Source organism: Neolamprologus brichardi, chromosome 11 (genome assembly GCF_056152115.1).
Source record: "Neolamprologus brichardi isolate AB-2024 chromosome 11, ASM5615211v1, whole genome shotgun sequence".
Taxonomy (NCBI): domain Eukaryota; kingdom Metazoa; phylum Chordata; class Actinopteri; order Cichliformes; family Cichlidae; genus Neolamprologus; species Neolamprologus brichardi.
The window spans coordinates 10,726,285-10,754,190 of NC_142114.1; the positions used below are offsets into that span (position 1 = coordinate 10,726,285).

Sequence of the window (27,906 nt, forward strand, 5' to 3'; positions counted from 1 at the left end):
ATTTAGAAATTCTAAAATTCTATTCTGTCCACTCAGATCTATGAAACACAGAGAGGAGCCAGGTTCATTGCACAGGTGAGATGTTTTATTATTGCATGCCATTTTCCCGTCACATCTTTAGGCCTCAAACATACAAACGCACTGGCAAAAATGGCATCTGAAAATGAGAACATTACCTACGAAGCTTACACTGGCTCCAGGAAAAGAGCTGGAGAGTAAAACAATAAGGAGAAAAAAAATATTCTTTTTAGCTGCTTTACTTTGTTTATCATGTAATAGAAAGGCACAGGAGCATTTCTAGAACACATTACTGAGCGGTTAAACACAATCAACCCTACTGAGTATAGTCTGGCTTTAGCATTTGCTGTAACTGCATCAAATAATGCTTTTTATCTATGACAAATGTGAGCGTGTTTGAATTTAAAGTAAATGTTACTGTTTACTGCAAAATTACCATGTCACTGCAGATCAACTGAAGCACACAATGTTGATATAATGCAGGGGGGTCCATAAAAGAAACTAAATGTACTGCCTTGCTAAACAGCTCACATATGACTTGCTCCTGACGCTCTACCACAGATGATCTTTGGCACTCTTTAACGTCTCTTAAGCTCCAGAGAGCCCCTGTGATGTAGCCTGGACACATTTTGTGTGGCCTGGAACGTCTCACATTTTCACTTCTTTGACAACGTCAACTTCACATCACTAATAATATTCATTTGTAAGAGTTGTTTACTTTTTATGCCATTGCTTTTGCTGAGTAAAGAGTACATCAAAAAAAACAAAACATGCACAACTCATCCCAGTCCCAAAACCTCTCCTCAGTACTGTATTCAATTGTGGGGAAACACTCATTCTTTCACACACAAACAAAATGCTGAGCAGCAATAAAACAAATTAAACCTAAAACTGCAGAGAGAAGCGAGCTTCGCATCACACTCATCTTAAACTAGGATGATGAGTCCCAAGTACGTCTTAGTATGGACTGATGGATCTTGGGGAAACTGCCTGAAGTATAGAGTGACTATGGGATGAGATGTTCTCACATTGATGGTATGTAGCGGTTGTGGTGAACGTCACTGGCGTTAAATATCAGTGTTTGTTCCAGGTCGGGACTGCTATGGGACCTCTGGAAGACCTCTCCACCACTATCAGCTCATCTGGGTTGTCGTGGGCTTTATAGTGGAACAGAAGATCCTGGATGGCCCGCTCTTCAATCTATAAAGACAGAAAATAACAAGGAAAAAACTGTGAAAAAAAACAAAAAACAAACTTCAATTGAGAGGGAAAAGAACAAAATGCTGACGCTGAAAGCTTAATGGTAATAAGTGTTTTACTTAATAGCAACCAGAAAACCTCAGTGGAAAAAAGTGTTTTTGTGAAGGCTCTGACAGAAGTCTGGCAACCAGCTGGAAGAGGAGAAGAGTGTGCTGTCAAAGAGACAAAACTGGAGACACCTCATTTCTAACCAGCACTGTACAGAGTGCAATGCTGATTAGGTAAAAGTCAGTCAGATAAGGCAAGACAGGAGACACAAGAAGCGTCTTCTGATGGACCACTGCCATGTTTTCCATACCGACGCTGTACACAGAAGCTATGCAATCAGTGATGCCAAGGGTGTGTGTGCGTGCTTGTGACACACAGACACGATGTGTTACCTGGATGAGCGCCAGCGGCTTCTCTCGGCTGCGGATCAGCGCGGCTTCCTGCTGCTTCTCTTCCTCCACGATGGAAGCAAAGGTCACCAGGGAGGAGAGGGGAGGGCTGCCCACTGCACCCAGCACCCACGGCCTGAGGGGATAGATGGTTGACACACACACACACACGTTGGTATCAAGTGCTGCAACAAGAGTCTGAGTCAGTGGACAAAGGTTGAGTCAACCACTACTGACAAGCTCCGGTGTGTGAATGGCCACCTGTCCACCTGGCTTTAACAAGCCTCTGCCACTACTGCACAACAGTACTGAAGTTAAAATGCTTTGCTGAAGACTTTAACATGATTGCTGCACATGCTACTATAAAAACTCAAGCTACAACCCTTTCTGATCTCTGCTGCATTTGACACAGCACTCTTCCTAGGTGTGCTGTGTCAAATATCATGGTATTTATTTGGGTCTGGGTCAGGGGCACAGGGATGGATGGGAAGAGACGGAGGACATAGCGACATTCACAAGCCAGCCAGACAATAGACATAATCTCTCTGGGGTTTCCTGGGTCTGCCCCAGAGTCCTCTCCAAGTAGGATGTGCCTGAAACACCTGATCTAAAAGGGATTCAGGAGTTATATCCCTCAACCACCTCAGCTTGTTCATTTTAATGTAGAGGAGTGTCTGCTCTACTCTGAGCCACACCAAAATGACTGAGCTCCTCATCTCTGAGGGACAGCCTAGAAACCACTCAGAGGAACTTGTTTGTTCCTTCACTTGTATCTGCAATCCAGTTCTGTCACTACCCACACTTAGAGGCCATAGGTGAGGGCAAGAATGTAGACTCACCAGTGAGATGATAACTTGGCTCTGATGTTTGGCCCTCACTTTACCAAAACAGACTTGGTAAAGCGTCTTCATTACTGCAGACCACATCATCCGCAAAAAACTTTTTGCAAATTAAATTTCAAATTCCTAGTTCCACCTCTTTGCTGAAACTAGAAATTCTGTTCATAAAGATTTGAGCAGAATTGATGATGAGGGGCACAAACCACTGGAGTCTGACTTACTGCTGAAATTTAAAAATACCAGCATATTCTAATGTGTAATGCATTTATAGAGTAAAGCTGTGTCAGAGTTTGCAGTTCTCACTGCACTCTCCCACTCATTCAGTCCCCCCCAATGTTATTCTGATAGACCAAGTTAATAGCTACATGTTTCATTACATTCAGCAGCTCAGTGGGGTTTCTGATAGCATGCAGCACACTGTTCAGTCTCTGTTAATCTTCCATTGTCAGAGGAATGAAGGTAAGAACAGTCACAGGCTACATTCATTTACACACCGAGGACATACACAGCAACATTTTTTGGGATTTGTGTTCGCAAACACATTGTTTAGAGACTTTCACATTCAGCATCCTTGTTGACTCTAAAAATGGTAGAAAAACAGACTCCAAAACGTGACGGCTCACACATCAGTGTCCAAATGGATTAGCCTAAAAATAAAATGCAGACCTTGCGCCAACAGTATAAGAAAAGTCACACCGGTTATCATTTGTAAACATGAGGCGAGTTACTGCAACAGCAGAAAAAAAAAAGCTGTCAGAGGATTCAAAGTGTGCACAAAGGTTGACTGAAAGCTGACTTAAACCAGTTTCCTGTTGCTTATAGATGGTGTTTTTCCCTTGAAACACCATCTATATATAATATATTCACATTTCTAAATCCTCCTAAAATACTTGTACAACAACTTAGAGAAGAGGGTATAAATATATAATGTTTGTTAAAGAATACATCTATTCAACACAGTGGGTAAAATATGACCTGTCTCATACAAATGAGCTACCTTTAGAATGATTTGTGTGTGCTTTAAGTGATTTTTTTTTTAGTTTGTAGGTCGTTTATATAGCGGGTTGTTACAAATCCTGCCAAAAACACTCCATTATGGCGCACGCTAATGTCGTATGGAAAGAGGGGCCTCTGTTTGTGTGATCGTTCATCTGGACGAGAGACAACACTGGAAATATTTCCACAAGACATAAGCAGAGGAAAAAATGTCTGACATTCAATCACAGCGCAGATTATAAAGGCATCTCTATTAAATCTGATTTGGGATGTGGAAACTGTGTCCCAGAAGGCAGACACAAGAGCGTGCACGGCTGCTTCCTGAGCCTTGAACTCGTCCGTGTCTGCTCATCCAAATACCCGGGCGACCCTGAAACCTGCTCCCGTTTCTGTGTGATCTGTTGTGACACGAGGGCTGCCCTTATCAATTCTGATTAACATCACTGGCTTCACTTGACTTACTTTCACAGCTGTTTAATATCTAGCAGTCTGCTTTTAACAGCATGAAGCATGGCCAAACATACAGCAGAGGAAGATGAAATCAGATAAGAGATGTGCTTACATACAGATAGACAAGATTAACTTGACTTTGCGGACCTGAAAGGAATTAAAAGCTGCAAAGGTGGCCAAACATAGAGGATTGCATTGCTTCCGCGCTACCCAACGTCAGAAAGAAGAGCACACCACTTACTACAGCTAGGAATATCTTCTGTGCATGCCGTGTTTATCCAGCTGTTGAGGAACATTGTAAAGGTCAGGGTGACTCAGTCAAGGGCAGGTCAACCCAGCAGCACTGGGTCATTCAGAGCCATTCACCTCACACAACAAAGAGCTTAATGCGTTTCTCAGGCTGTCAAGCCTATCCAACTAGAGCACATCTTATCAGTGCCCTGGCACCAGTTAGCGTTACGGTTAGTTACAACTCACAGCTTTTATTTTTGTGTTTCCTGAACAATAAGTCTAAACAATCACTATCACTTCCTCTTTTATATGTCTTAGCTGCGAAACAGTGCCTGCTTGTGTTACGTATATACTCTCTTCCTGTTTTGGGGGCCAAGTTTGATATTCAGGCTGCAGAAATTAGAAGTAAAAATAATGGGAGATTATTGGTAAGACAATGGGTTATCTACAGGGCTGCAGACTGCTGGAAACAAAAACACAACAGCTGATACATGATGACACCTCAATAGTGCCTCCAAGTGGAAATCAGCAGCACAAGTCAGAAACACTTAATCTTACTGCAGCAGCAACCTATAATATGTTTTATGTAACAGATGAGGTACTCTTTGGCCATCTCAAAATATTTGGCACAGATTTGAGTCTCAATTCAAGACTATTTCTATCTCCTTAAAAAGAGAGGCTATTTTGGCTCTACCTCCAGTGTGTGGAAGAACCCCTTACTCCTGTACGCTACACTTCGACTTCTGCTTACCCCGCGGGTCTCTCTGACTCGCTGCCTTCAGCACACTTGAATGTGACCCTTCTGGCAGCAGGTGCAGCAACGACGGGGGATCCCAGGGTGCTCTGGCCCCTTTGCGTTCCGGTTTGCCCTGCTCGGATCAAATGGTTCTCTTCCTCCTCCAGCAGAGCCCGAAATGAACACGAGGAGGGTGGGGACTGGACAGCTGTTGCCCTGCAGGTGGAAAGAAATCATAGAAGGGAAGAAGAAGTTCACAATTAAAAGCAAAAGGTGGCTACCCTTTCTGTAGCTGCGGGTGCGTTTAAGACATTACATAGTGGCTCACAACTTTCTTCATCTTGTACCTTTTTGAGTAATTTAACCACAGATTCAGGTTTCAAATGCCCAAGCTCAAAGGGGACCTATATTGTAAGCATGCCCAACTTTGATGTTAAAAAAACTAAAAAACTAAAAACTAAAATCATAGTGTAGGGTAGATCACAAGGCAGATGACTGTGGCACATATTATAACCTGTTTCAGAAACAGAATGCAAATTGATCATGTGTAAATGTCATATTGCTAGTATAGTTAGTGTTACCTAATCCAAACACAGCAACAAATAGCCACCACAAGTATTCTCCAAGCCTTTTAACTAAACACTGGATGTAACATAAGCCTTCTGCTGTCAAACCATCGACAAGCAGTCAAACGATCACAATGATGCATTTTCACTAAGCCAACTTTTACCTGTTGTACAATGTAAACAAATGTTTTTATTAATAAAGCAGATCTACTTTACAAATAGGAAATATAGAGCTTTTGTAGCTGTTTGCACTTGTATTAGCTGTAAACCTGCTTTGTGGCAGTTAAAAAAAGAATATTTTCCTCGAAACAAACTTATCCAGTCAATCTAACATTAGCATTTTAGCTAAGAGGAGAAGGGAGACTTCCACTCTTGATATTTTCTACATGCTACACAATTTCACAAATACTTGTCCCATCCAGAGTAGGAATGTGTGGGCTCACTGACAAAATGCATTTTTTCTCTTTTGAGATTTCCTGAAATATATCAGGAACACAAAGGTATTCCATGACAGTAGCGGTATTCGTATTTGGGCTCACTCACCAGGCCTTTCCACTGCTTTTGGATGGAGTGGCTGTGGGGGTTGGTTTGGATGCTGTGGACTCCGCACTGGCCTCCTTGTTAGCCATGGCCAGCATCTTCCTCTGTTTCTGGGACAGTTTAGTGGAAAGAGGGGAGTGCTTAATGCTGGTGCTGACACTGTGGACAGGTTGGAAAATAAGCAGAGCTCAAGTAAGCAACAGTTCTCATTTCCAGACAGTGGATTAAGAACTGAAAGATACATGTGTAAAGTACAGATATTAGTCATTAATTAAACCCATCACTCCCTTCTATTGACTGGAATAAGTGGTATAAATCATTTTTTCATTGAGGATTTCTCAGTTAAACACTGTAGACCACCCGCCCACCTTCCAGGGCTTTTAGGAGTTGCTCCAAGAGTCTGCAGAGAGTTGGCTTCCATGTCCATGATGGTTCTCAGATCCAAGACTGGAGGTGCACGAGCAGGACTGCAAATTGAAAAAACAGAGTCACACTTAATAAGAAAGATATACTGCTCAAATTTCAGTGGTTATTTATTTATCAGGGCTGAAAATGCTTCCTTTCTGTTAACCACCCCCTCAACATAAAGTGGGTGGATTTAAGGATAAAATGACATCCTCTCAAGATAGCCTTTGTTCAATCTTAAACCTGCATTTGTCAGCCGAGGAGACGTGGGAAAAACAAATTAATAAGACAATAAAAATGTTGATAAATTTCAGACCATCAAAGTTGCCCTACCAGGGAAGGACCTTTGGGATGGTTTGCGGAGCAGAGTTGGGGGGAGTTGGGAGGCCGTTCTTAATAGATGTTGGGGTGCTGGGTGGGGTCTTCAGCCTCTGGCTAAAAGTTTTCTCATCCTGCAGATAAAAAAAAAATAAAACTCACAAACGCTTCAACTCTAACTTAACAGTGTTAAGTAGACCATCTTTGCAGTCTTGATTTTAATCTGGCAATTCATCTAATTATTTCACACTTCTAACTACACGCAATGTGCAACATATTAAAGATGTAAAATTAACCTCAGCTCTCTCATGGAAAACAGGTGACTGCATGTCTCTGGGACTGCCGACCCCCATGTAGCTGCCTTCAGAGTCTGATGTGAGGAGCTCCTGCAGAGACTCAGTCGAGTTCACCTTACCTGACTTCACCAGGCATGGGGAGACCACTGAGCAAAAAAAAGCATGTGTTAGGTAACTTGTCATGAATTCAATAACAACAAGATCCAACATCACAAAGAAGCTGACAGCCACATACCAGCAGCAGGAGGGCTTTGGATGATATCAGAGAGAGTATAGCCCCCTGAGCTATCAGAGCGCCTCCTTGGTTTCTTCTTAGCCTTCATTTTAGCTTTTTTTAACAGGATTTCCCTGAAAAAGACAATGTGTGAAATTATTAGCAGATTATTGTTAGGCTGACACACTGAAGACATTTAATAGACGTCTTTAAAGGTATCACAGATAATTCCCTGCCTTTTAGCTATAAACCTTTAGAAATTAACATAGTGATACTGTGTCATATTTGACTGTACCTGCAAGAGTGATCCAATTCTGCTTCTGGTTTAGGGCTGAATGTGGAGTCCAAATCCTCATCCTCATACATACTGAGGTCTGGTGCACCAGGATATGGGGTGATAACACGCTTCTGCATTGCTGGGATCTGAAATCAAATGGAGAAAAAGAAAGAAAAACTTATGAAAAACTCTATGCAATAGACAATAAATCTAAGTATGGCTGTCTTAGAAAACATTACATCACCTACAGTTAATCAATCAATCAATCAATCAATCAATCAATCAATCGACAAACATGTTTTCACAGTCTGCAGAGGCAGGAGAAACTCTCTACAGCTCAATCTCTACATTGTGTAGATCATTTTAAGATTTATGATCAGTGAAAGTCAGAACAACAGGATGATTTCTGTGACAAAAGACTAGAAATAAAAGGCAGATGTAGTGACATCACTTCAGACTAGGTGAAGCCCCACCTGTTGATAATAATGTACAAAATGAACTTTATGTTGTGTTCAGTGTAACTTTAACCTAGCAACTGAGCCCATAAAGTCATCAGGAAACTGTTTGAAGCCAAGGATTGCTCCCCTATAGGCTTTTATACAACTGGATGTCTTTCTACAACTACAAGAGCTGCCCCCTGCTGTTCACTTTAAAGAATTGTGTGGGGAAAAAAGAAATAAAATTAAACAATGAGCATCTTTAAAAAGAAATTCTGACACAGACTGGGGTGTTTTTATGGGTGGAAGGGGACTCACCATCTTCCTGTAGGCTGCAGAAAGCTCCACCAACACTTCATCACTGAGAATATCCAGAGCTCTGAGGACACCAAAGTAACACAAAACAAAAACATATTGATTAGAAAACACTTCTCTGGTTTGCTCTGCTCTATGGATCCATATTTACATGCACACGTTCTACTAAACATATTCATGATCTTGAACACACCACTTTGAATCCAAAATGCTACACTGGCTTTAAGTTCTCACTTTGATTCCAGCAGAGCGGCCATGTTGAGCACAATGAACTGGAGGCAGGACAGTTTTAACTGTTCTGCATTGTACATGATGGCAAACTCCAGGAGCTCTGCAGCATTCTTCAGAGTCACTGAGGGCAGAAAAGCAGCGGTTTGAAACGATGCAGATGTGTGTGCTTATTGTTTTCATGAGTTCTATGTATGAAATTATTCAGAATCAAGATGATACGAGGACAATGTGAACTTAACTTTAAACAGATGCCCCAAGGCTAATGCTGAGAATTAGATACCCTCAAATGAAGAGGTCTACTAAACGAAAAAGAAAAGCGCAAGTGCAAGAAGTTATGTGACAAATTCGAGTAAGAGAACATACGATTCTCCGTGATGACGACCTCGCACATCTCCTTTAGCCGTGTGATGAGGAGCTGGTCAGCGACAACCAACACGTTGCAGACAAACTCTACATTCAGAGATTCTGGCAGGGAAAAGGGAGAGAACAGTATGATCAGTGTGGGGTTTTCCCCCACATTCATCTAAATTTGGAGAGCACATGACCATAAAAAACAGTTCAAAATGTGTTTTCATTAGGAAAAAACCCCCCAACTTGTTAGGTTACCTTTAATCGTGGGAGACTCATCTGTGTAAATGTACTCGAGAATGACCTGCAGGATCTCTGAGCTGGTGGGCATCTCGAGTGCAGAACAAGACGTAGCCTGAAGGGTTGCGACACAATATTATCAGAGTGTCAGTACGAAACTGTGTGACTTTAGAGCTGTGACTGGTTTAAAAAAAATACTAATAATTATATATATCACAACAGAAGGATGGGGGACTTGGCATACCTCAATCCAGGGGTTACCGAGCATACTGTTGAAGTACTCTGCAGAAAGACAGAAACAAGAAACCAATTTAAGTACATTTTTCAAAAAGAAAAAAGAAAAAGAAAAGTGTTTCTAATCAACACTAAAAGTCATTTTGGATGTGTATCTAGATGACATGCACGATAAAAACTAATCTTTTCAGTAACAGTATTTGAACCTACAGACTACCTTTGCATGCTCTCTTACAGGCAAAAGGAAGGAAAACCAATTGTGCTACAAAAGGTAATGAGTTACTTTTTTAGAATTAAATGGTGCAAATGATATGTTATGCCATACACAGTTGTGCAAAACAAACTGAAGTTACCGTTTATATTGATTTGAATGACTCGATGGCATGCTACCTGATTCATCTTACCTAGTCTGGCACAGAGGACACTTTTATGACAAGAAAACTCTTTCCCATCTTCAGATTTCAGAGTGACATCACAAAGATAAGAGCTGCACAGACATAGAAAGAACAAAATATACAAACAGTTAAGTTGTGTCTGACAAGTTTGCAGTTTATTCAGTAACTAAAGCTGATTATAGACACACATACGTACCATTTCTTCTGGTAGAATTTTGGTTTGTTGCCTGTCTTCTTGTTTGTAACATTAATTTTTCCATTTTCGTATTTGACACCATCCAGTCTGTGCAGAAATAAAAAAAAAAATGGATGAAAACAAAGGACACGAAATCTGTATTGCCCTTGAGCTTAAAGTGCGCTCGGCTTCTCACCGTGCCGACAGGCTGCCCAGGCCGAGTTTTTTTGCAACACCCTGTAAGGTTTTCACTGGGTTGGCACCTCCCTCGTTGGCTCCGGCCTTGTCACCTTTGCTTCCTTTCCCCTTTTTGCCAGGCTTGGAGCCTTTGCCCTTGGCCTTGTCACTGTTGCCTTTGGCGGCAGGTGGAAGGGAACGGTACACCTCGAGGGCTGAACGACCACTCAGACCCAAGTCCTGCAGGCTACTGATAAGCCTGCCCTCCTCTGAATCCTAACCAAGGCAATGGACACAGCAGAAGACAGTCTTCATGAATTAACACAGCCGAGTCAGAGCTAACAGACCTCCCAGGTCAATGAAAATGAAATTATTGTAGAGTTAAAAATCGATGTAGCGTAAAGAAAAAGCTACATTATAGTACAGCGTAATCAAGCACATATAATTTTCCTTTTTTTCCCCCTCACCTGGTTTGGGACTGTAATGACCCCTGACACTCTCGGCCTCGCTCCGTGCACCAGCAGCTCACAAGAGTCTGTGTAGATGAAGTGAAGAGCGTATTCCATCATGTCCGGTGGGATTTTTTCCAGAATGAGCAAATCGCACCCCACGGCATCTTCGCTCTTCCTCACTTCCTTATCGAGCTCCTCATCGACCCCACAGTGCTCAGACATGAACTGCTTCCGGAAGAACTCGGACCTCATGGACAGAATGTACTTGTGAGCCGGAAAAGTGCGATCACCAGCCTGAAGCGTCACATCGTGGATGCTGTCCATTTCGTCCGCCTCATCCAGAAGGCTCCCGAAGTGCTGGGAGAAGGATGACGGAGAAATGCTGGGAACCTCGTACAGGCTGGAGTACATATACACAGGGAACATACATTACAAACACACTCACACACACAAAAACCCAACTGGATTTAATCTTTCAAATCCAGTTTAATCAGAAATTATATAACATAGCTTTTGAATAACAAGAGAAGAATGATAGTAAGTAGCTTAACCCTTAAAGAGACAAGAATCTTCCCAGCTGACTCCTAATAAAGCAATGAATGTAATGAGCAGAGAGGAGATCTAAAAATAAAAAACAAGGCACAAGCTGCTCAGAGAAACAGTCCACTCTCCTGATTCATGCCTAAGCAGCTGCAGTGTGAATCCTAAACACATCGTTTAGTGACCTTTTTAAGTATGAAGGGGGAGGGGGGGACTTTAAAGTACCTCTTTTTAAGTATTTAACATTTAAGGTTTTACTGAAGTGTGGATAGTTATAACCATGTTTCTTACTGCGGATGGAAGAACTTATTACACTACTGAATATTATTAATAAAGATCAGAATATTAGACCTCTTCTTTTTACTTAAGTTTAGATATCATACTTCAAAGACATAAAGAACTAAGATTTTAAGACTTTACTTCTTCATGTCAGTTGTTCCTTAGGTGTTAGTCATTTCATTTTCTACGCCTTGTTCACAGAGGCTGCTTTCTTTCTCAAGCTTGACGTGGATAACCGATCCAAAAGTGGCTCTCTAGGCAATAATAATTGAATTTTATCCCAACACATGAAAATGTTTAAGATAAAACTACCTTACAATCATTCTGGACAGTGTACCTTCTGGTGCTGCATTGTTGCCTTCATACTGGGAAGTACTCTGTGCTCACTGGCACACATAAAAAACTTTTTCATGGCCATTTCACATACAGTGGGTTACCTAACAGAGATGTATAAACTATTGCATGTGTGGGCTGCTGGATTAGGCAATTTTTTAGGTTTGTGTACCTTTATATAATATTTTGTCTTTTTTGTACACAACATTTATTTTTTCTAATCTATCTCTAATTCACTTTTTCTTCCTGACCTTTTACTCCTGTAACAACTGTATTTTCCCAGCATGGGATGAGCAAAGTCTATCTACAGCTCTACTAAAGTGTCCGTCCCTTATTGTAGTGCCTTTTCTGCACTTGAGGGTATGTGTACCTTGTTTTTGGGTCAGCCTGGAGAACTCCAAAATTCCGGCCCTTTGAGTCCATGGTAATGCTGACAGCTCTGTGGACATAGGGGAGTTTCTCCAGGCGGATTCGTTCATACAGTGTCCCAACATCCGAGTGGCCACACACCTCCACACTGCCCTCTGTAACAAAGAAGGAGAACATTTACCACATATAGTAAAAATCCATTTCCATTCTTCCATTCATCAAGGCACTCCTCTTAACTTTCATTGAAATGTATTTTATAGATAGGCCAAAATATAACAAAGTCTAATCCCAGCACAGATAAAAAGTGTGGAGGAAAAAAAAATTGCCAACTTAACACACCTTTCTCCCCCCTAAATTCCTCACCTTTCTTTTCCCCGCACTTCTTATATTCTCCAGCCCACACACCACTAAAGCCCTCTCCATCCTGAGTCACAAACATCATGCTGTTCTTGCTGAGAGCGATGTCCGCCATGAAGACCTGACGCGCATACGCCCACCGGCACTGTCTCACCGAGCTGCCAGTGGAACGCCAGCAAAACACCTGACAGAGACAAGAGAAAAACTAGTCTTACTCACCATTTTTATCTATAGGCTGTCACACAAGTAAGGCAGATTTTGGATTGTGTAACCGTGTAGCATAGGTTAGATAAGAATAGGAAAAGTAAAGTGATGATAAAAATAACAGGATGTATTTCTTTCCATGTACCAGAATTAAATAAGTGAAGCACAAGTGAACTACAGCTTTACTGTTGTACATCCCTCTTCTGTTGAAGATACAGGAACTAAATGGTGCTTGTCTTGTGGTTTTTAAAGCACCTCTAAAGTAGAACAAAAAGCACAGCGCTGCATAACAGTGCACTTACCCTCCCAGCTGTATCCAGCGCCAGAATGACCACCTTTTCCGCTCCTCCCTCGTTCAAGATCTGTGGAGCTACTCGATGGTCCAGACTCCCCCCACTGACCAGGACCTTCCTGATGTTGAGCTGCCTGTAAGAGACCCATCAAAATCAATAATCGGAAAAGAAAGAAGAGCAGGAATGTATTTACAAATACATACATTTGTATGTACGACACTAAACTACAGAACTCACAGAATAGACAACTATTCCCAATCTAGGGGGATGATATTTAATACAATAAAATCAAACTTCTAATAAAGCTGTTCTCAAATATTTTTTGTCAGACACTGAGCAGTGCCTGAAATGCAGTTCATTAAGACTACATGTTAAACAAGCAGCAACTTCTGAGCTGCAGTGAAAGAGACTTATATTTATAAATAAAACAATCGCTTGAAAACAAAATAATTGAGAAAATTGCTGTGCTTGTAAAAAAAAATCTTCACATCTGGCTCTAACATAATGACAGATAAAAGCTCTGCGTTTTTTGCCAGAGTATGAGCAATTTTCAGTAGAAAAATATGAGAAGGTTGGAGCAAAGTGAAGACTGTCCATTAGTTATTTGATTCCAGATGGTATTGTTCCAAATTAATCAAATTAAAAGATGAGCCATTTAACATAGCTTAATTCATAGCTATTTATTGATTCGGGTATAGGATTATGGTCTAGTCTAACACAATAAAAATATGGCAATGTGAAACCTTTGAGTCTCTCATAGTGATGAACCGACAGAAAATTATCAGCCGATTCTGCAGCTACGCTTGGCTTTGCTACGAAGATAAATTTAACCCTTTAGACAGCCAATTTTAACCCATTTTTTTCAACTTTTGTTTAGCAGTGAGTATAAGCACAGAAACACAGTTTCCACTGCCAAACTGAGTATATCATCTAGCAATCAGGAGTCAGTGGAAACAACAGCGGCGAACAAAACCAAAGCTAAAGGAGACTGAATACTAGATGCAAGCTTGCCAAATAGCCAGACAGATGACTCAGAATAAGTTACTGCTCAATGTGTAAATGATTAATTATTTGATCACAACACCAATCTAAATGGGGATCATGATAATGTTGAGCTCATACTTTGTTTCTGCTGCCCCCACATGGCCCAAATATACATTTTTGCAGGTTTAAGAGCGCTAAACCTTAAGGTTGGCACGATGTCCTACTGATTTATTCACCTTGAAGCCATCTTCTTGCATTGGTAGTCAGCTAAGAGGTACACATCCCCCTTCTCGGTCACAACTACCGTTGCGCCATCACTAGCTGCTGCCATAGATATGGCTACATCCTTGTGGTGCAGAGCTGACACCTGCCGGGGGGCTGTTACGCACTTTTCTCCATTTGGATCCAGCAAGTAACCTGGAAAAGAGGACAAAACATACCAGAAAGGAAGTGATTATTAAAGAGTTTTTTCGAAACATGGAATGATTTGATTTGATTTTTTAAATCTCCTTATTGTCTTTTTTTATCTTATTAATGGCATTTTACACAAATAAAACGTCTCTCCTACAATAAGTAAACTGAAAACTGTGCAAAGTTACTTTTGCAATACAATCATTATTCATGAATTTGCGCTAAATATACTGCCTCTGTTCTCTGGCATTGTCACACATGACCTCATGCTGTGTGTTTCATCTTAAACTGACTGATCTAAACTGTTAAATCATATCATGTATCTGAAAAGTGTTTATTTTTTTATTTTGTGGTAATATTTTGGCTGACTTTAAGGAATAGGACTTACCCAGCTGGCCTCCATTGAGTCCCATTGTATAGACAGCCTCCCTGGTCCACAGCACTGTGTGGAACCTTCCTGCTGCAACTCCAATCACAGTCCTACCTTTGAGCATCTTGGAGAAAACCTTTATGAAAAGCAAATCATTACATCATAAAAAAAAACCAAAAAACAAAACAGATAACATCAATTCATAAGGTCATTTTATATACTAATAATGAGCAAATTAATTAAAGGCAAGCCAAAGCTTTATGGATTCACTGCAAAATATCAGCAGCTCCCACTGCTACCTCCTACCTGTTTAGGTACAAATGCAGAGGCGGGAGGAGGAACTAGGCCCAGCTGGTGGAATGTGTTGAGACCAAATGTATAAACATAGCCTTCCTCTGTCAGGACCACTGTGTGGTCTTTAGCTGCTGCCACCTGGGAGCAGTGATGGGACATCAGGCCTTCTACCATCCCAGGAACCTGAAAAAAACCAAAAAAATGAATGAGACAAAAGAAATATAGCCAAAAATATAAAACAAGATAAAGAGGGAGAAACAGAGGGTTTAACAACTGTTTCCAAGCCCATCTGAAGTACACAAAAGAAGTGTTAAATTCGTATCAGCAGAAGGCTGATACCACAGCTCCACACGGCCAGAGGGGCCGATGGCGCGATATGGCAGCCTCGCTTCTGTCAGTCTGCCCCAGGGCAGCTGTGGCTACATCTGTAGCTTGCCTTCACCAGTGTGTGAATGTGAGAGTGAATGAATAGTGGCATTGTAAAGCGCTTTGGGTGCCTTGAAAAGCGCTATATAAAAATCCAATCCATTATTATTATTATTATTATTATTATTATTATTATTATTATTATTTTATTGGTTAAACCATTAAAAGCTCAGAAAACAAATGAGACTGTGCATTTAGCGTAACAGACTTAAAGACATTTCTAAACCGTATATCTGTGTAGTTGAGATCTTAAGTTACAGATGTGATACAAGCACCTCTCTCACTTACCATCCCCGTCTCTAAGTCCCACAGACAACCATAATCCTCTAGTGAACACAATTATTGTACTTCCTGTGGCTTTATTGAACACACATTTTTCAGCATGTACTGAAAAGTGTCAACTGAACAAAGTAAGTGAACCTTTGTGCTGACAGCTTTTAAAAATCTCCTTAAAATATGTGTTTGAATCAAGGAGATATTGAGCGCCCCTCCAGTTTGGCAACTGACAAAATCAGCTTTTCTACAGAAAAGAAAGGAAAAAAAACATTGGTGGGAATAATCACGTCACTAGGGTGATGCGGACACCCAAGATTGTGAACTCGAGGACGAAGTGGAGTGACAAAAATAACCCATCAGCCTTTTACGGCTGAAGAGTAAAAATAGAGGATTTTCAAGACTGTAGATGCTCACAAGATCAAACAAATGTGATGTATGAAGTTAAGTTTCGTTAAGCTTTGTACATTAAATCTCATGATTAATAATTAATTCTGCAGGATTAATCTCTTGTTTTATTTTTAAAAATGCTACATTTTACTGACATTTTTGTATTATTTATATATATTTTTAATCACCATTTTATAATCATCATTATCATCTAAAAGCATTTCTGACTGGAGGAGGCACTCCTAGGGATCATTTTGTATGGAAAGGAAAAAAAAAAAGTCATATGACCCCTTTTTCATGTGAGCACACATGGAGACCAAAGCAGAAAGCTTGGCTTACCAGAGAAAGCTGATAACCACCTTTATGATACCCGTTATCTACAACTGAGGTTTAAGGTTTTCCCAAGACAGCTAGCACAAAGAAAACCTGGCTGTTAACTTCATTTATAATAGATTAAAATAGATTGTGTTTGTCTATAATTATGATTTAAATGAATATCAAATCCAGATCAAGTTTCAAAACCACTTTTTTTAAACCTAAATTTTCTGTAACTGAAGCAATAAAATGCACAAGCACATGATTATGATGATAATGCATTGATATATTTGTTCATTAAAGAGGAAGGAATTCTTCATTTCATTTTAAATATATGGGGGATTTTGACATGATGCCCAGATCTCACCAGATAAGTCTGTTCATCTCCATGGCCAAGTCTGCCTCCCTGTCCATGCCCACAGGTGAACACCTGGCCTTTCTGAGACAAGAACACGGAGTGGAACTTGCACAGCACCACCTGCAGAAAGAAGAAACAAACGTAATTGTGGTATCCCCTTGTTGCTTTCAGTTTTAATAGCCTGCATATCCCACTACAGGAAAATTACGGGGTGCTTGGTTGTGCTGATTAATGCTCTTGTCATTATAATTTTGACCTCACGTCCGAGGCTGCAATGCATCTCTTTCCATGTCCCTGGGCCAACCCTTCTTGTAGCGATAGTAAAACACTACAGCAATAAAAGGCCAGGGCACAGGTGGAAAAGCAAACATCATTACTAATACATCGCTCCCCTCAAGCCTTCAATAGAGCACAGGGATGTCTCCTGAAGTATCGCATTGATGTGGACATCCACACACATGCGTACACATGAGTGTAGCTCATTTAATTAAAAACATGTCATTGTGGAATTAATATTTAACCTCTGGCACCTGCTGGATTGGACTAGGAAGACAAAGACTACACTGAGTCTCACTGGGTCATGAAATGGTCATGAAATCAGATCCACCTGTCCTCAACTAGCTTTATGAAATGACTCCTGCAGGTTAGAGGAAAAAAAAGAAAAAGAACAACCCTCACACTTTCAGCTGTAAACAGCAAACACACAACATTAGGCACAGATAAATTTTTAGTCAACAGATAAACAGAAAGTGAAAATATAGCAAACGCAGTCTTATCTTATTCCGACACCCACTGGGTACACAGGCCACTGGGGGTAATTGAACTGGTTCCAGGAGCTATATTAATCACACTAAGAGCCTAGACATGACAAACGCATGAAATTGTAGCCTGGCTTGGCACAGTTTAGCTAGCAGGGGTTAACAATGTACAGACCAGCTCCACTAAGTCACAATTGAAGGTTGTACAAGAGACGGCAGACCACGCCTGATGATACAGAAACAATGTGCTGTATTAGACTCAAATAACATTACTGATCCAGCCACCTCCTAGATGAACCGGGAAATGAGGCCATGACTCACTATAATATGCCAAATTATATTATGTAATATGCTTTAATGTATAACTTAATACATTTATCACAGGTACAGTCTGAAGCTCTCCAGCATAAGCATTATTTCAGCTGCTGTGGACAAAACGGTACTGGACAGCTGAAAGGGGGAAGAAAAAAAAACATTCTGCAAATTTTCATGTGCCCTGAGGAGAAGGTGGTGTAATACAGGGCTCTGGGGATAGGAGTGTTTTACTGGTTTTACCCAAGTGATGTGGCTTATCTGAAACACCCATGTGCACTGGCTTTTTTCTTTCTTTTTTTTTTTAATTTAATGTAATATCTTGGTACTCAGTCAAAACACGGAGCTATTACAGCATCCCTGGTGCTACAGAGATACACATGAGTTGGGTTTTCAGGGTGTGAGGTAGAAAAACACTTCCCCACTCCCTTGAGAGATGTTAAGACAGCAATGCGTTGTTAGCCTACCTGCTTGATGTAAACTCCAGTCCTGGCAAAGACATCGACAAGCTCAGGGTGCTGTCGGCTCTCCTGATTGCCATGACCGAGGCTGAAATTTGTATTGTTTCCCCACGTGTAAACTTCAGTTGGGTCTAAGGTGAAGAAAGAAACACTATTTTAAAAAAAAGAAAGAAAAGCCAAAACACTGTCTCCACCTAATCTTTGATTTAACTACAGAGGCCTGTAGTGCAAAACTGGATTTGGGGTTCAGTGAGACGCCACATATGCTACAAACCTAGCCTGCTCTTGACAGGCGGTCTAAGTTTGCAGCCTGCCGGTCCAGAGCAGTCCTAGGCTGCTCTGGACTGCTCTGTTCCACAAAGGAGAGCAACGCATACCAAACAACCACCTGCTGACCAATCCATTCCCTGGAAAATAACATAACTATTCCTAGAAAAGCCTGGAAACCTACTATATACACACTGAGGTCCACAATGCGCAGGTAGGAACATTTGCAGACTACCTAAAGTTTCATCTTTCTTTGCAGAATATGAATAAGACATTATTTTTTTTAAACTGTTTAAAACATTTTATAAGCCTCAATATAGCAATATGATACTAAAGTGGAGAATTTTAGCTCTTGACTTGGTGGTTTTGAATCAAATCGAGCACACTAAACATGGTTACTGGTTTAAATTCCATTTTTGTAGTTTGCCATCACCAGTGTGTGAATGTATGTGTGAATGGATGGATGACTGAATGTGTAAAGCGCTTTGGGGTCCTTAGGGACTAGTAAAGCGCTATACAAACACAGGCCATTTACCATTTTTATATTTATTCTTTATTTGTTTTCAGACCTTTTAAACACCGCAGGGGCTTCAGCTGCAAGAATAACACAAACACGTCACACAACACAGACTGTTTAAAAGAATACGCAATTGTAATTATATGTCTGAATCACCTGTGTTCCAGTGATACAGCTATGATAATGACAAGTCTGTTACCTGACACAGTGAGCTTTTCTGGTCTCACTGAGCAAAGCTCAGAGTGCACTTAAACACATTTACACAGAGCTTTTCAACACTGAACTACTCTGCAGCACTTTGCCTATCACACACACTCGCATTTTGCTTATTTGACTGCACCAGCTGTGTTGCTTTCAGCAGGTGGTTGTATTTTTGTACTATTACAATCTGATCATCATAAAATAGACTGCTCGGTTGCCATCGGACCTGTCCCTATTTGTGGTTAGTCATATGCTGCCAACACAGCCTCTTCAATGTGAGCTACATTTGACTGATCCATCCGATAACCACTTACCTATTACCAGTGATATGATAACGGAAGGCAGAAAAGACAAAGATATCACATATATATTGAATCGTAGTATAGGCCCAAGCTTTGTTCTTTTTTGAACAAGCGAAGTGACATATCTCCAAAACAAAACCAAAGCATTAAAAGCAGCGTCTGAGGGGGTCGGCTTTTCTTACCAGTGTTTCTAAACAAGACATGTGATGGGCGGTCCTTCATGGTCAAGTCCAGGACTGAAAGACCCTCCTTGTCTTGGGTGGAGAGAAGTCCCCCATGCTGCAATAAAAAATTCAAAAGTAGGTCAAAGTTCAGAATAATGTTTGCCATTTTACAGTACTGAAAGCTTTGATTGGACTGTTTCTTCTTGGTAATAATTTAATAGACACAGTGGTAAATTTTAATGGCACTCCATCAACACACACCTTGACCAGTGATATGAGACAGTGGATCTGTCCATAGAAGGCGCTGCGGTGCAGAGCGGTCCAGCCAGACTCCTTATCCTTAAGCATCAGGTCAGCACTTTTGATTTCCAGCAGCCACTCCAGCAGGGACTTCTTACCCAGTGAGGCTGCCAGGTGCAGGGCTGTACGACCGAAGGCATCCCGCAAAGTGGCCGCATTGTGGCAGTGTGAAGTCAGGAAAGCCCGGAGCTGCCCCTCAGAGCCGCTTGTTAGTGCAGCAACCACCTGGTCTGCATGCTGCTGTGAGCGGCATTTGGGGGTGCAGTCCAGCGGTGCCTGACTCATCCTGACCTCTGACAAATCTTCACAGTGAAGCCCTTCTCCTCTTGGCAAAGACCTTCTGCCAGCCCACCACCAATAATGGCAAACACACTCAAAAACAATGTAATGTGTGGCAACAAACAAGAGAAACACTGTCAAAAAAATCGGGGAAAAAATAGGACAAAAATAAAACAGCCGAGGTAGATTGGAGTGCTAGAATTGTGCTTGTGTTGAGGTTCCACCGCACCCTAGCGACTCCAGAGCTCTGCGTGACTCGTTTCAGTCCACCATTTCGACCAAGGACCGCACACAAGGCTGGGTGCTCGCAGTGTACAATGGCATCAGGACTTTAATAAATAGAAAACTTCTTTATGAATTTATACAAAAGAAATTGTACAACATCTGCAAAAATAGTCTTCCCTCTAATTATGTACAAAAGGCAACAACACCAGCCCTCTGACCTTCTCCTCCTGCAGTCCCAACCATCAAACCTGAGGGGAAAGGCCACCTTCCCCCCCAAATTTTCACACCTCTTTTTCACAACTCCATAATTGTAGAGTGTACCTAAAGGAGAAAGTTGAAGCACACATTAGTGACAAAACAGCGTCCTCATTTTGATTACATGTAATCACGTGTGCAATAGTCAAATACAAAAGTGTAAACTTCAGAACAAGTCTGCCCTAAAATCAGTCTGAAGTAGCTCGAGTCAGCTGAGTTTACAAGGTTTAATGTTGACTAATCACCACGATTATGTAACAGGCTAACTTAGCTTAGCTTAATGTTAACTGATGTTATTGTCCACTCACCATTTGGTCTCGCTAATGGTCAGCTAAAACACCCTTGATGTTAAGGCCTAGTGGCCCCATTTCTTTAATAGAAACAGTCGTAACTCCTTTATTGCTTATCTAACTTGCTGCAGAAGCAGGCTGTGCACAGCAGCTACTTCACCCAGTAGTATTAGCTCATCCTGCCTAACAGGGTACTGCAACATAGATAATTTCAAAGCGGGATAAACGCACCGATTTGGACATGTTTGAAAATCAGCCCAGTATAGTTAATTGAAGACAGTTACCTAATACTACTTTGATAGCTCGCTTAGCTGACACATCATCGCAAGCTAACGTTAGCAAGGAAATGACCGTCGGGGTATTTCTTACCTTCCGCTAGTGAAAGAAAAAAGAGGACATGGAGAAAGTAGCATCAACGACGTAAATCCACTGTGTCATTACTACAAATGGAAAACGCAATGTATTTTTTCGCCGGTACGAATTTTGGACAGGTATGAGCCCCTGCAGGTTAGGTAAGAGAGCTTGCATCAATGTCAAGACTTCTGATTGGCCACGGCTCCTGCATCCTGATGTCCCATTGGCGGATTTTTGGGGCGGTCAGTTGAGTTCAGAGTGTGTTGTCGCTCTGTGGGTGATGTCATAGGATGCGATTTTGACATTTAGTTTCCTATACCAAGATTATTCTGGTTAACTAACACTAAATGAAAAACTAAAACTGCATAATTTTTTTTTAGTTAACTACAATAAAAATAAAATATTCTGGGGGGAAAATAAAGCTAACTGAAACGATTTTGTGACCTCAAAATTAACTAAAATAAAATAAAAAATATAGAGGAAAACCTTAGTTTTAGTATTTCTTAGTTTGATGAAAATAAAATAAATAATAATAACTATTATTATTATTATTATTATTATTATTATTATTATTATTATTATTATTATTATTATTATCATTGTTACAGTTTGGCTGATGACTCTGTGTGTCTACAAGACTGTTAAAATTTTTAAAAAGTTCAAAAAGTAAACTGAAACAAGAAAACCCAGTATGGACCCAAACTAAAACTAAGCTTAATTAAAAACAAAAAGTCAAAATGAAATAAAAACAGAAACTGATCAGAAAATACAAAACTATAATAACTGTGCCTTGTACATATGTTAACGAATAATAACATAATAAAAACAAAAAATGAAAACATACATACCATAAATATTACATCTTAACAAGCTTGCAGATTAATCAAGAGAAAAGACAATAATAAGCGTTCCATAGAAGCAAGAATTCATCATTGAATATTTTTTAAATGACTAATGCTATTCGCACTTAAATATAAACTTTGAGGATAAACTAATAGGATAGAAAATGTTTTAAAAACCATCTCTGATCATTGTTTTGTTTCTTCAACAGTGAATGAAAACTTATGTGATGATCAACATTTTGAGTTTACCACATTTAGCGTTAATATAACACGAAGATGTAAAGTTTGTAGGTTCTCCAGAAAAGCATCATGTAGTTAGATATTCAGAATCCAGGTTTCATGGAATTACACAGATGATTGGCATATTGGCCAGGACTATGAATAGCAGAGGGTCAAAGGAGGGTAACGCTAAGATTATGCTCAGATACACACTAGGGGCTGCTCCTAAATATGCCATATTAATGAGCACTCCCTCCCTCACCGTTCAAGCTTATGACTCTTGTTCAATTGCCCAGACGATGCTTCTACTACAAGGCCCCAGTCAGGTACAATTACAGCCAAACAGTTATGCCGTAATTAATGGGGATCAAAAGCATGTTTAGAAATTACACATATAGTACTATATTAATACACAATATCCAGGCACTTTTTGTGTTTTCTTTACTGTTATTAAATTGAGTATTTTGCTGACATGTAATAAATCTTCACGGTGTTCCTTGTTTATCTTCATAGATGGTTAAAAGAAATAGTAAAGCACTCGAATCATAAAAACCTTTTTTTGGCTTTCCAGTCCCTTTAGGCTAGATGTGTTTTTTTCCCATGGAGACTATGTGTAATCGAATGTGCGGTTTGTGCTGAACTGCACTGCAGGATTCCAACCACACAAACCCCCCCCCCCCCCCCCCCCCCCCCAAAAAAAAAAAAAAACCCCAAAAAAAAAACAAAAAACAAAAAAACAAAGCCACTCCTATACACTAACAAGTGGTTATGGTTCAGTGGGATGATTTTATGTAAAGTGGAACATTTAAGATTTATCATGTAAGCAAACTGTCCCCAGTTTGAGACAGGAGGAGACACACGAACCCAGGCTCAGGAGGACACAAGCTGGTGTATTCCCAGTGCTGGTCCCAAGTCTGAGAAATTCAGATGAGTGGGTAAGCAAGGGCATCTGGTGACCCTTTAACATAAGAGACCACATGAAAGCACCTTTTTCCTTTTAACTAAATAGTGCAAAATACTGATTCATGGTCTGTTGCTTAGTAAAAACTACAATTAATAAAAATGCAATAAGGACTGATAATCCTTTACCTTCCCTCCCTTTCCTCATGCAGGGTCACCTCCTCTTTTTGTAGAATGTCAAGTACCGCTTCAGTTTTATTCATGAGTTATTAGAGCTTCATTACACTTATTTTTAACTTATGTTTGACAAGTCATTCAATCCAAACGCTACAGTTATTTATAAAAGGAAATCTAGACTCCTGTAGGGTAGAACAGTGACATATTAACATTTAAAATATAAGAAAACAACTAACGTGTGCATGAGCACAAAATCCTTCCATCTCTCTTCATAATGTCTTCACATCATAATACTAATAATGACAGTGCTGTGTCTCGTTCTTTCTAATATATCACACTTAATCCAACAGCCAGACTGGCTTGCTTCTTTAAATCTGTTCTTGATTTTTTTTTTTTTTTTTGAGACTATATAGAACATTTTATTATTTAATACAGAAAGTAACTGCGATTTTCAGGAATAAAATGAATGTTAACACTTCCACACTAACTATCCATAAGCCCATGTCCCATTTAAGATGAAGTATTCAGCCTTTTTCATACATACTGGTAAGCTGTGAGCCAATTTATGAATACTGCAAGAGTTTCATGTTAGGTTTATAAAAAAATAAACCACTTATAAGCATAAGCATAAGAATTAAAACTGAAGGCCGAAGAAAACTTGTGGGAGTTTTCTGTTCACCCCTTCTTTTCTTGAATAATGGTACGCTCCCTCCTTGCAATGGTCTGCACTGTGTTGCTGCGGTTGGTCTTTCCCTCTTGACGCGCAACGATTAGGAGGAGCGGAATGCTGGAAATACGTATGTAATATATGGCACCTCTGGGAGAACGAGAGTTTTGTCTGTTTGGAAACCAGCAGCCGGAATAAGTAACTGGATGTAAAAAGAAGAAAAAAAACGAAGAAGAAGAAAAAGAAGAAATAAATATTCTGGATTTGCTTGTTTTGCTAAGGAAAGGGGGAAAAATATCTTGTACCTCTAATGTTCTGAAAAGCCTGAGACTGGGAAGACAAAGAAACAGGATCGGAGAAGTTTGCCTGCTTCACTGAAATGTAGACTCATCCTAAACAAGGATGGTGTGGCGGTAGTTGTATGGAGTTGGAACTGGGGGCATTTTTCGAAAGGATAAACGTGGGAAACGGTGTTAGAAAAACTTTCCTTTGTTCCCCACACCGCGGACGAATAACGAAGCAGGGGTCGCACGCTTGGATTGTTTTAAAAACGATTTCTTTACGCACGCTCTGCGCACACTGATTTCCAAACTCCAAGAGGCGCATGTTAAGCACGTTGTGCGATAGTGACTGCGGAGGCACGCGAGGGAGACTCCGAAAGTCCTGCGTGATGTTTTTACTTTTCCTCCTCGCGATCGTGCCGTCCGGTCACGGGTGCCCGGAGGAATGCTTGTGCTCCTCACAAACTGTGAAATGCCAAAACAAGGACTTGGACAAGATTCCGCATTTCATACCAAACAACACCAAAATTCTATTTGTGTCAGGAAACAGCATTTCCCGTATTAGTGGGGACTCCTTCCCAACCCGCCTGGAGCTATTAACAGATCTCCATCTCAGTGGGAATGAGCTGGAGTATGTGGATACGATGGCATTTAACAACTTGCCAAACCTTGTGTGGCTGGACTTGAGCAACAACACACTCCAGAATTTCAGTGAAAGCGCTTTCCCCAGTGACAATAAACTGCAGCACTTGAACCTCAGTAGGTCTTTGCACAATCACTCCACCACAGATGAGCTTCTAAATTTCCTGCGCAGCAGGAACCTCGTCCAGCTGACAGTCTTGGATCTGTCCAACAATGACCTTGTGATTCTTCCCAGCGATATATTCGCTGGTCTTTCCAGCCTGGACAGCCTCAGCCTGCAGAACAGCTCCATCATCAATATCCACAACGGGACTCTCAGAGTGCCCCCATTGCGTGACCTTGACCTGAGGGACAACAGCCTGAAATATCTGTCCAGCACCATGATGGCAGAGTTCAGCCTTAAGCTGGACCTCCGCATCCAGCTGGCAGGGAACCCCTGGCATTGCAACTGCTTTATCGAGGACACGCTGATGTGGCTGAAGAACTCCACTCAGGTCGTCGACGTCCAGAACCTGACCTGCACGAACCCCAAGGACCTGAGACGCCAGCCGCTTCTGCAGTTAGAGAAGTACGAGCTGAAGTGCTCGATGGAGATGAAGGGTGTGCTGGGGACTTCTTATGTGTTCCTGGGACTGGTGCTGGCCCTGATCGGCGTCATATTCCTGCTGGTGCTCTACCTGAACAGAAAGGGCATCAAACGGTGGATGTACAACATCCGGGATGCTTGTAGGGACCACATGGAGGGGTATCATTACAGGTATGAGATAAACTCTGACCCACGTTTGGCCAACCTGAGCATCAATTCAGATGTGTGAAGAGGGGGCGTACAGCGTGGCACCAGCCTGGGACCGTGCAGTGAGATAATAAATGACTTTATACTATTAAGATTTGCATGAAAGTCTTCCTCCCCCCTACCACATGATAATACTCAGACTTCGCACCTGTCGCCACTCCTTTTTACCCACCCCTTAGTGACTTCCACATCAGCCACTGCCGCATGTCCCGTACCAGTCACCTGGCAGCTGCGATGTCAGCAGCATTGTCTCTGTGTAACAGTGCATGGACAATGAGTCATGGCAAAGGGGTTTTCTGGACAGTTGCAAAAAGTGATATGTTCTATTTTTACTTTCCCCTAAAGGATAAACGAATGAAGGGAACTGACTTGTAACTAAAAGAATAGTTGGTGAAAACACTGCCAGTCGTTGCATCCTTCTCGTAAAGCCTCAGCTGCAGACAAATGTTACACTGCTTGAGTTTGTTTTTTAAACGTGAACATGTGTAATACAGTATGCCTTCTTTTGAATGATTATAGTGCACACTGCATTAGCTCTTCAGATTTATTAGGTGGATGTGATTGCTCTTTTTTTTTTTTCCTCCTGTGATGATATTGAGCTGAATAAAATGCCTCTGGATTGCTGGTATCTGTCTCAACTGAGGGCTTTTTAATTGTAAGACTGAGGAATGTGATCCCAAAGCTGTGATGAAGGAGTTCATTGGCACACACACACACACTTACATTCCCGAGGCAGGGCCACAGCTCGGCTAAAAACCACATGACAAACACTAAATCTCACTCCAGCTGTCAGCGAGCTCAGCAATGTGTGAAACGTTTGCACTTTTGCCACTTATAGTATCTCCAGGGTAACAGTGTACGGCTGTGTTCTCATTAACAAGCAACTTTCTGTGGAAAGAAGTCAAATTCTGATGCTGAATAGAGGACACGTCCTGAATTCAAATGAGCTTCTGTCTGTGGGTTTAAAGGTGATGAGAGTAGCCCAACTGTTATCTCCGGTCCAATTTACTTCACGCTGTGTGTCTGATAAAGAACCACTGGCTCTGCTGCGACCCCTTCCCCTCCCAGAATAATGTCTGTGAGCCTGCACTGCAGCCAGAAGACTAATCTCACTACTAACAGCTCCTACCAGCGTTTACTGTAAGCATTTCAATATGCTCCAGCTGCAAAAACCCGGGAAAAAATCAGTGTTCGTGTCGCTCCATGGCACATGCAAATGAAGAAAAACCGAACCAGAGATGCTGGCGCTCATGGGGGCACACGGAGGTATTATGGAAATGAGCCCAAGCGGCTTTTCTTTTCATGTAACCCTTCTTTAGGGGAACTTGCATCCCTGGAAGTAAGTCATTAGTGTTTTTACTCATCTGTCAGTTGCTGTTGTATTGGGGGGGGTTATTTCTTTTTTTTCATGTTGTCCACTATAGTATGGATTAATAATTTAAAAATACGTGGTATTCCTTTGAAGGGATGCCATGCGTGTTGCCATCTAGCAGTACAAATTAATGATGTTTGTTGTGTCTGCATGCAGGAACAACTGTGAACTTCCTTGACCTTTAAAAAAGAAGAAATAACAGATAATAACAGATAATCATCTCCCTATTCCTCAGTTTCTTTAATGAAGGGGCTCACATTGCCCGCAGCATGCTATTTCCAGTGCATGCAGCGTGCCTCTTGCACAGATTTCCTTCACAGTTTTGCCAGGCATGCGTGTTTCTGCACATCTGTGTGTTTCAGGGTAGGGGGGGAAAAATAAGAGCTTTTGTCATCAGCTGCTGCTGCTGTAGTTGGGACTGTCTCTGGATGTGTTTGATTAGACTTCTTGGATATCAGAAAAGGAAGTCATGTGGAACGCTGTCTGTGTTATCTGGTGCTCCGGTTAGTGTTGATGCTTTGTGTGTCTCCTGCAGGCACGGCAAGTAGTGCTGTGTGATACTGCAAATTTTGGTATCAATGTGATACTAAGTAAATACGGGGCCA

At 41.1% G+C, this 27,906-nt stretch overlaps 2 protein-coding genes across 2 annotated transcripts; one reads left to right on the top strand and one right to left on the bottom strand.

Moving 5' to 3' along the window:
• Positions 1-63: 63 nt before the first annotated feature.
• ibtk (inhibitor of Bruton agammaglobulinemia tyrosine kinase) lies at positions 64-21,605 on the bottom strand. The gene is made up of 29 exons (XM_006794836.2): positions 21,424-21,605; positions 19,967-20,830; positions 19,724-19,820; positions 18,261-18,385; positions 16,733-16,843; positions 14,974-15,144; positions 14,686-14,803; positions 14,123-14,303; positions 12,912-13,035; positions 12,412-12,589; positions 12,050-12,203; positions 10,543-10,927; positions 10,095-10,351; positions 9,920-10,006; positions 9,733-9,815; positions 9,339-9,376; positions 9,113-9,209; positions 8,870-8,971; positions 8,510-8,627; positions 8,279-8,339; positions 7,542-7,669; positions 7,268-7,380; positions 7,033-7,178; positions 6,752-6,870; positions 6,382-6,480; positions 6,017-6,172; positions 4,923-5,123; positions 1,659-1,791; positions 64-1,218 (listed from the first exon to the last, which is right to left on the bottom strand). Exons 2-29 carry the CDS (start codon positions 20,288-20,290, stop codon positions 1,093-1,095), a joined length of 4,032 nt encoding a protein of 1,343 aa, XP_006794899.1. The 5' UTR covers positions 20,291-20,830; positions 21,424-21,605; the 3' UTR covers positions 64-1,092.
• Positions 21,606-24,305: 2,700 nt separating this feature from the next.
• Positions 24,306-26,647, top strand: tpbg (trophoblast glycoprotein). The gene has a single exon (XM_006794835.3). It carries the CDS (start codon positions 24,818-24,820, stop codon positions 25,949-25,951), a length of 1,134 nt encoding a protein of 377 aa, XP_006794898.2. The 5' UTR covers positions 24,306-24,817; the 3' UTR covers positions 25,952-26,647.
• The last annotated feature ends 1,259 nt before the right edge of the window (positions 26,648-27,906 follow it).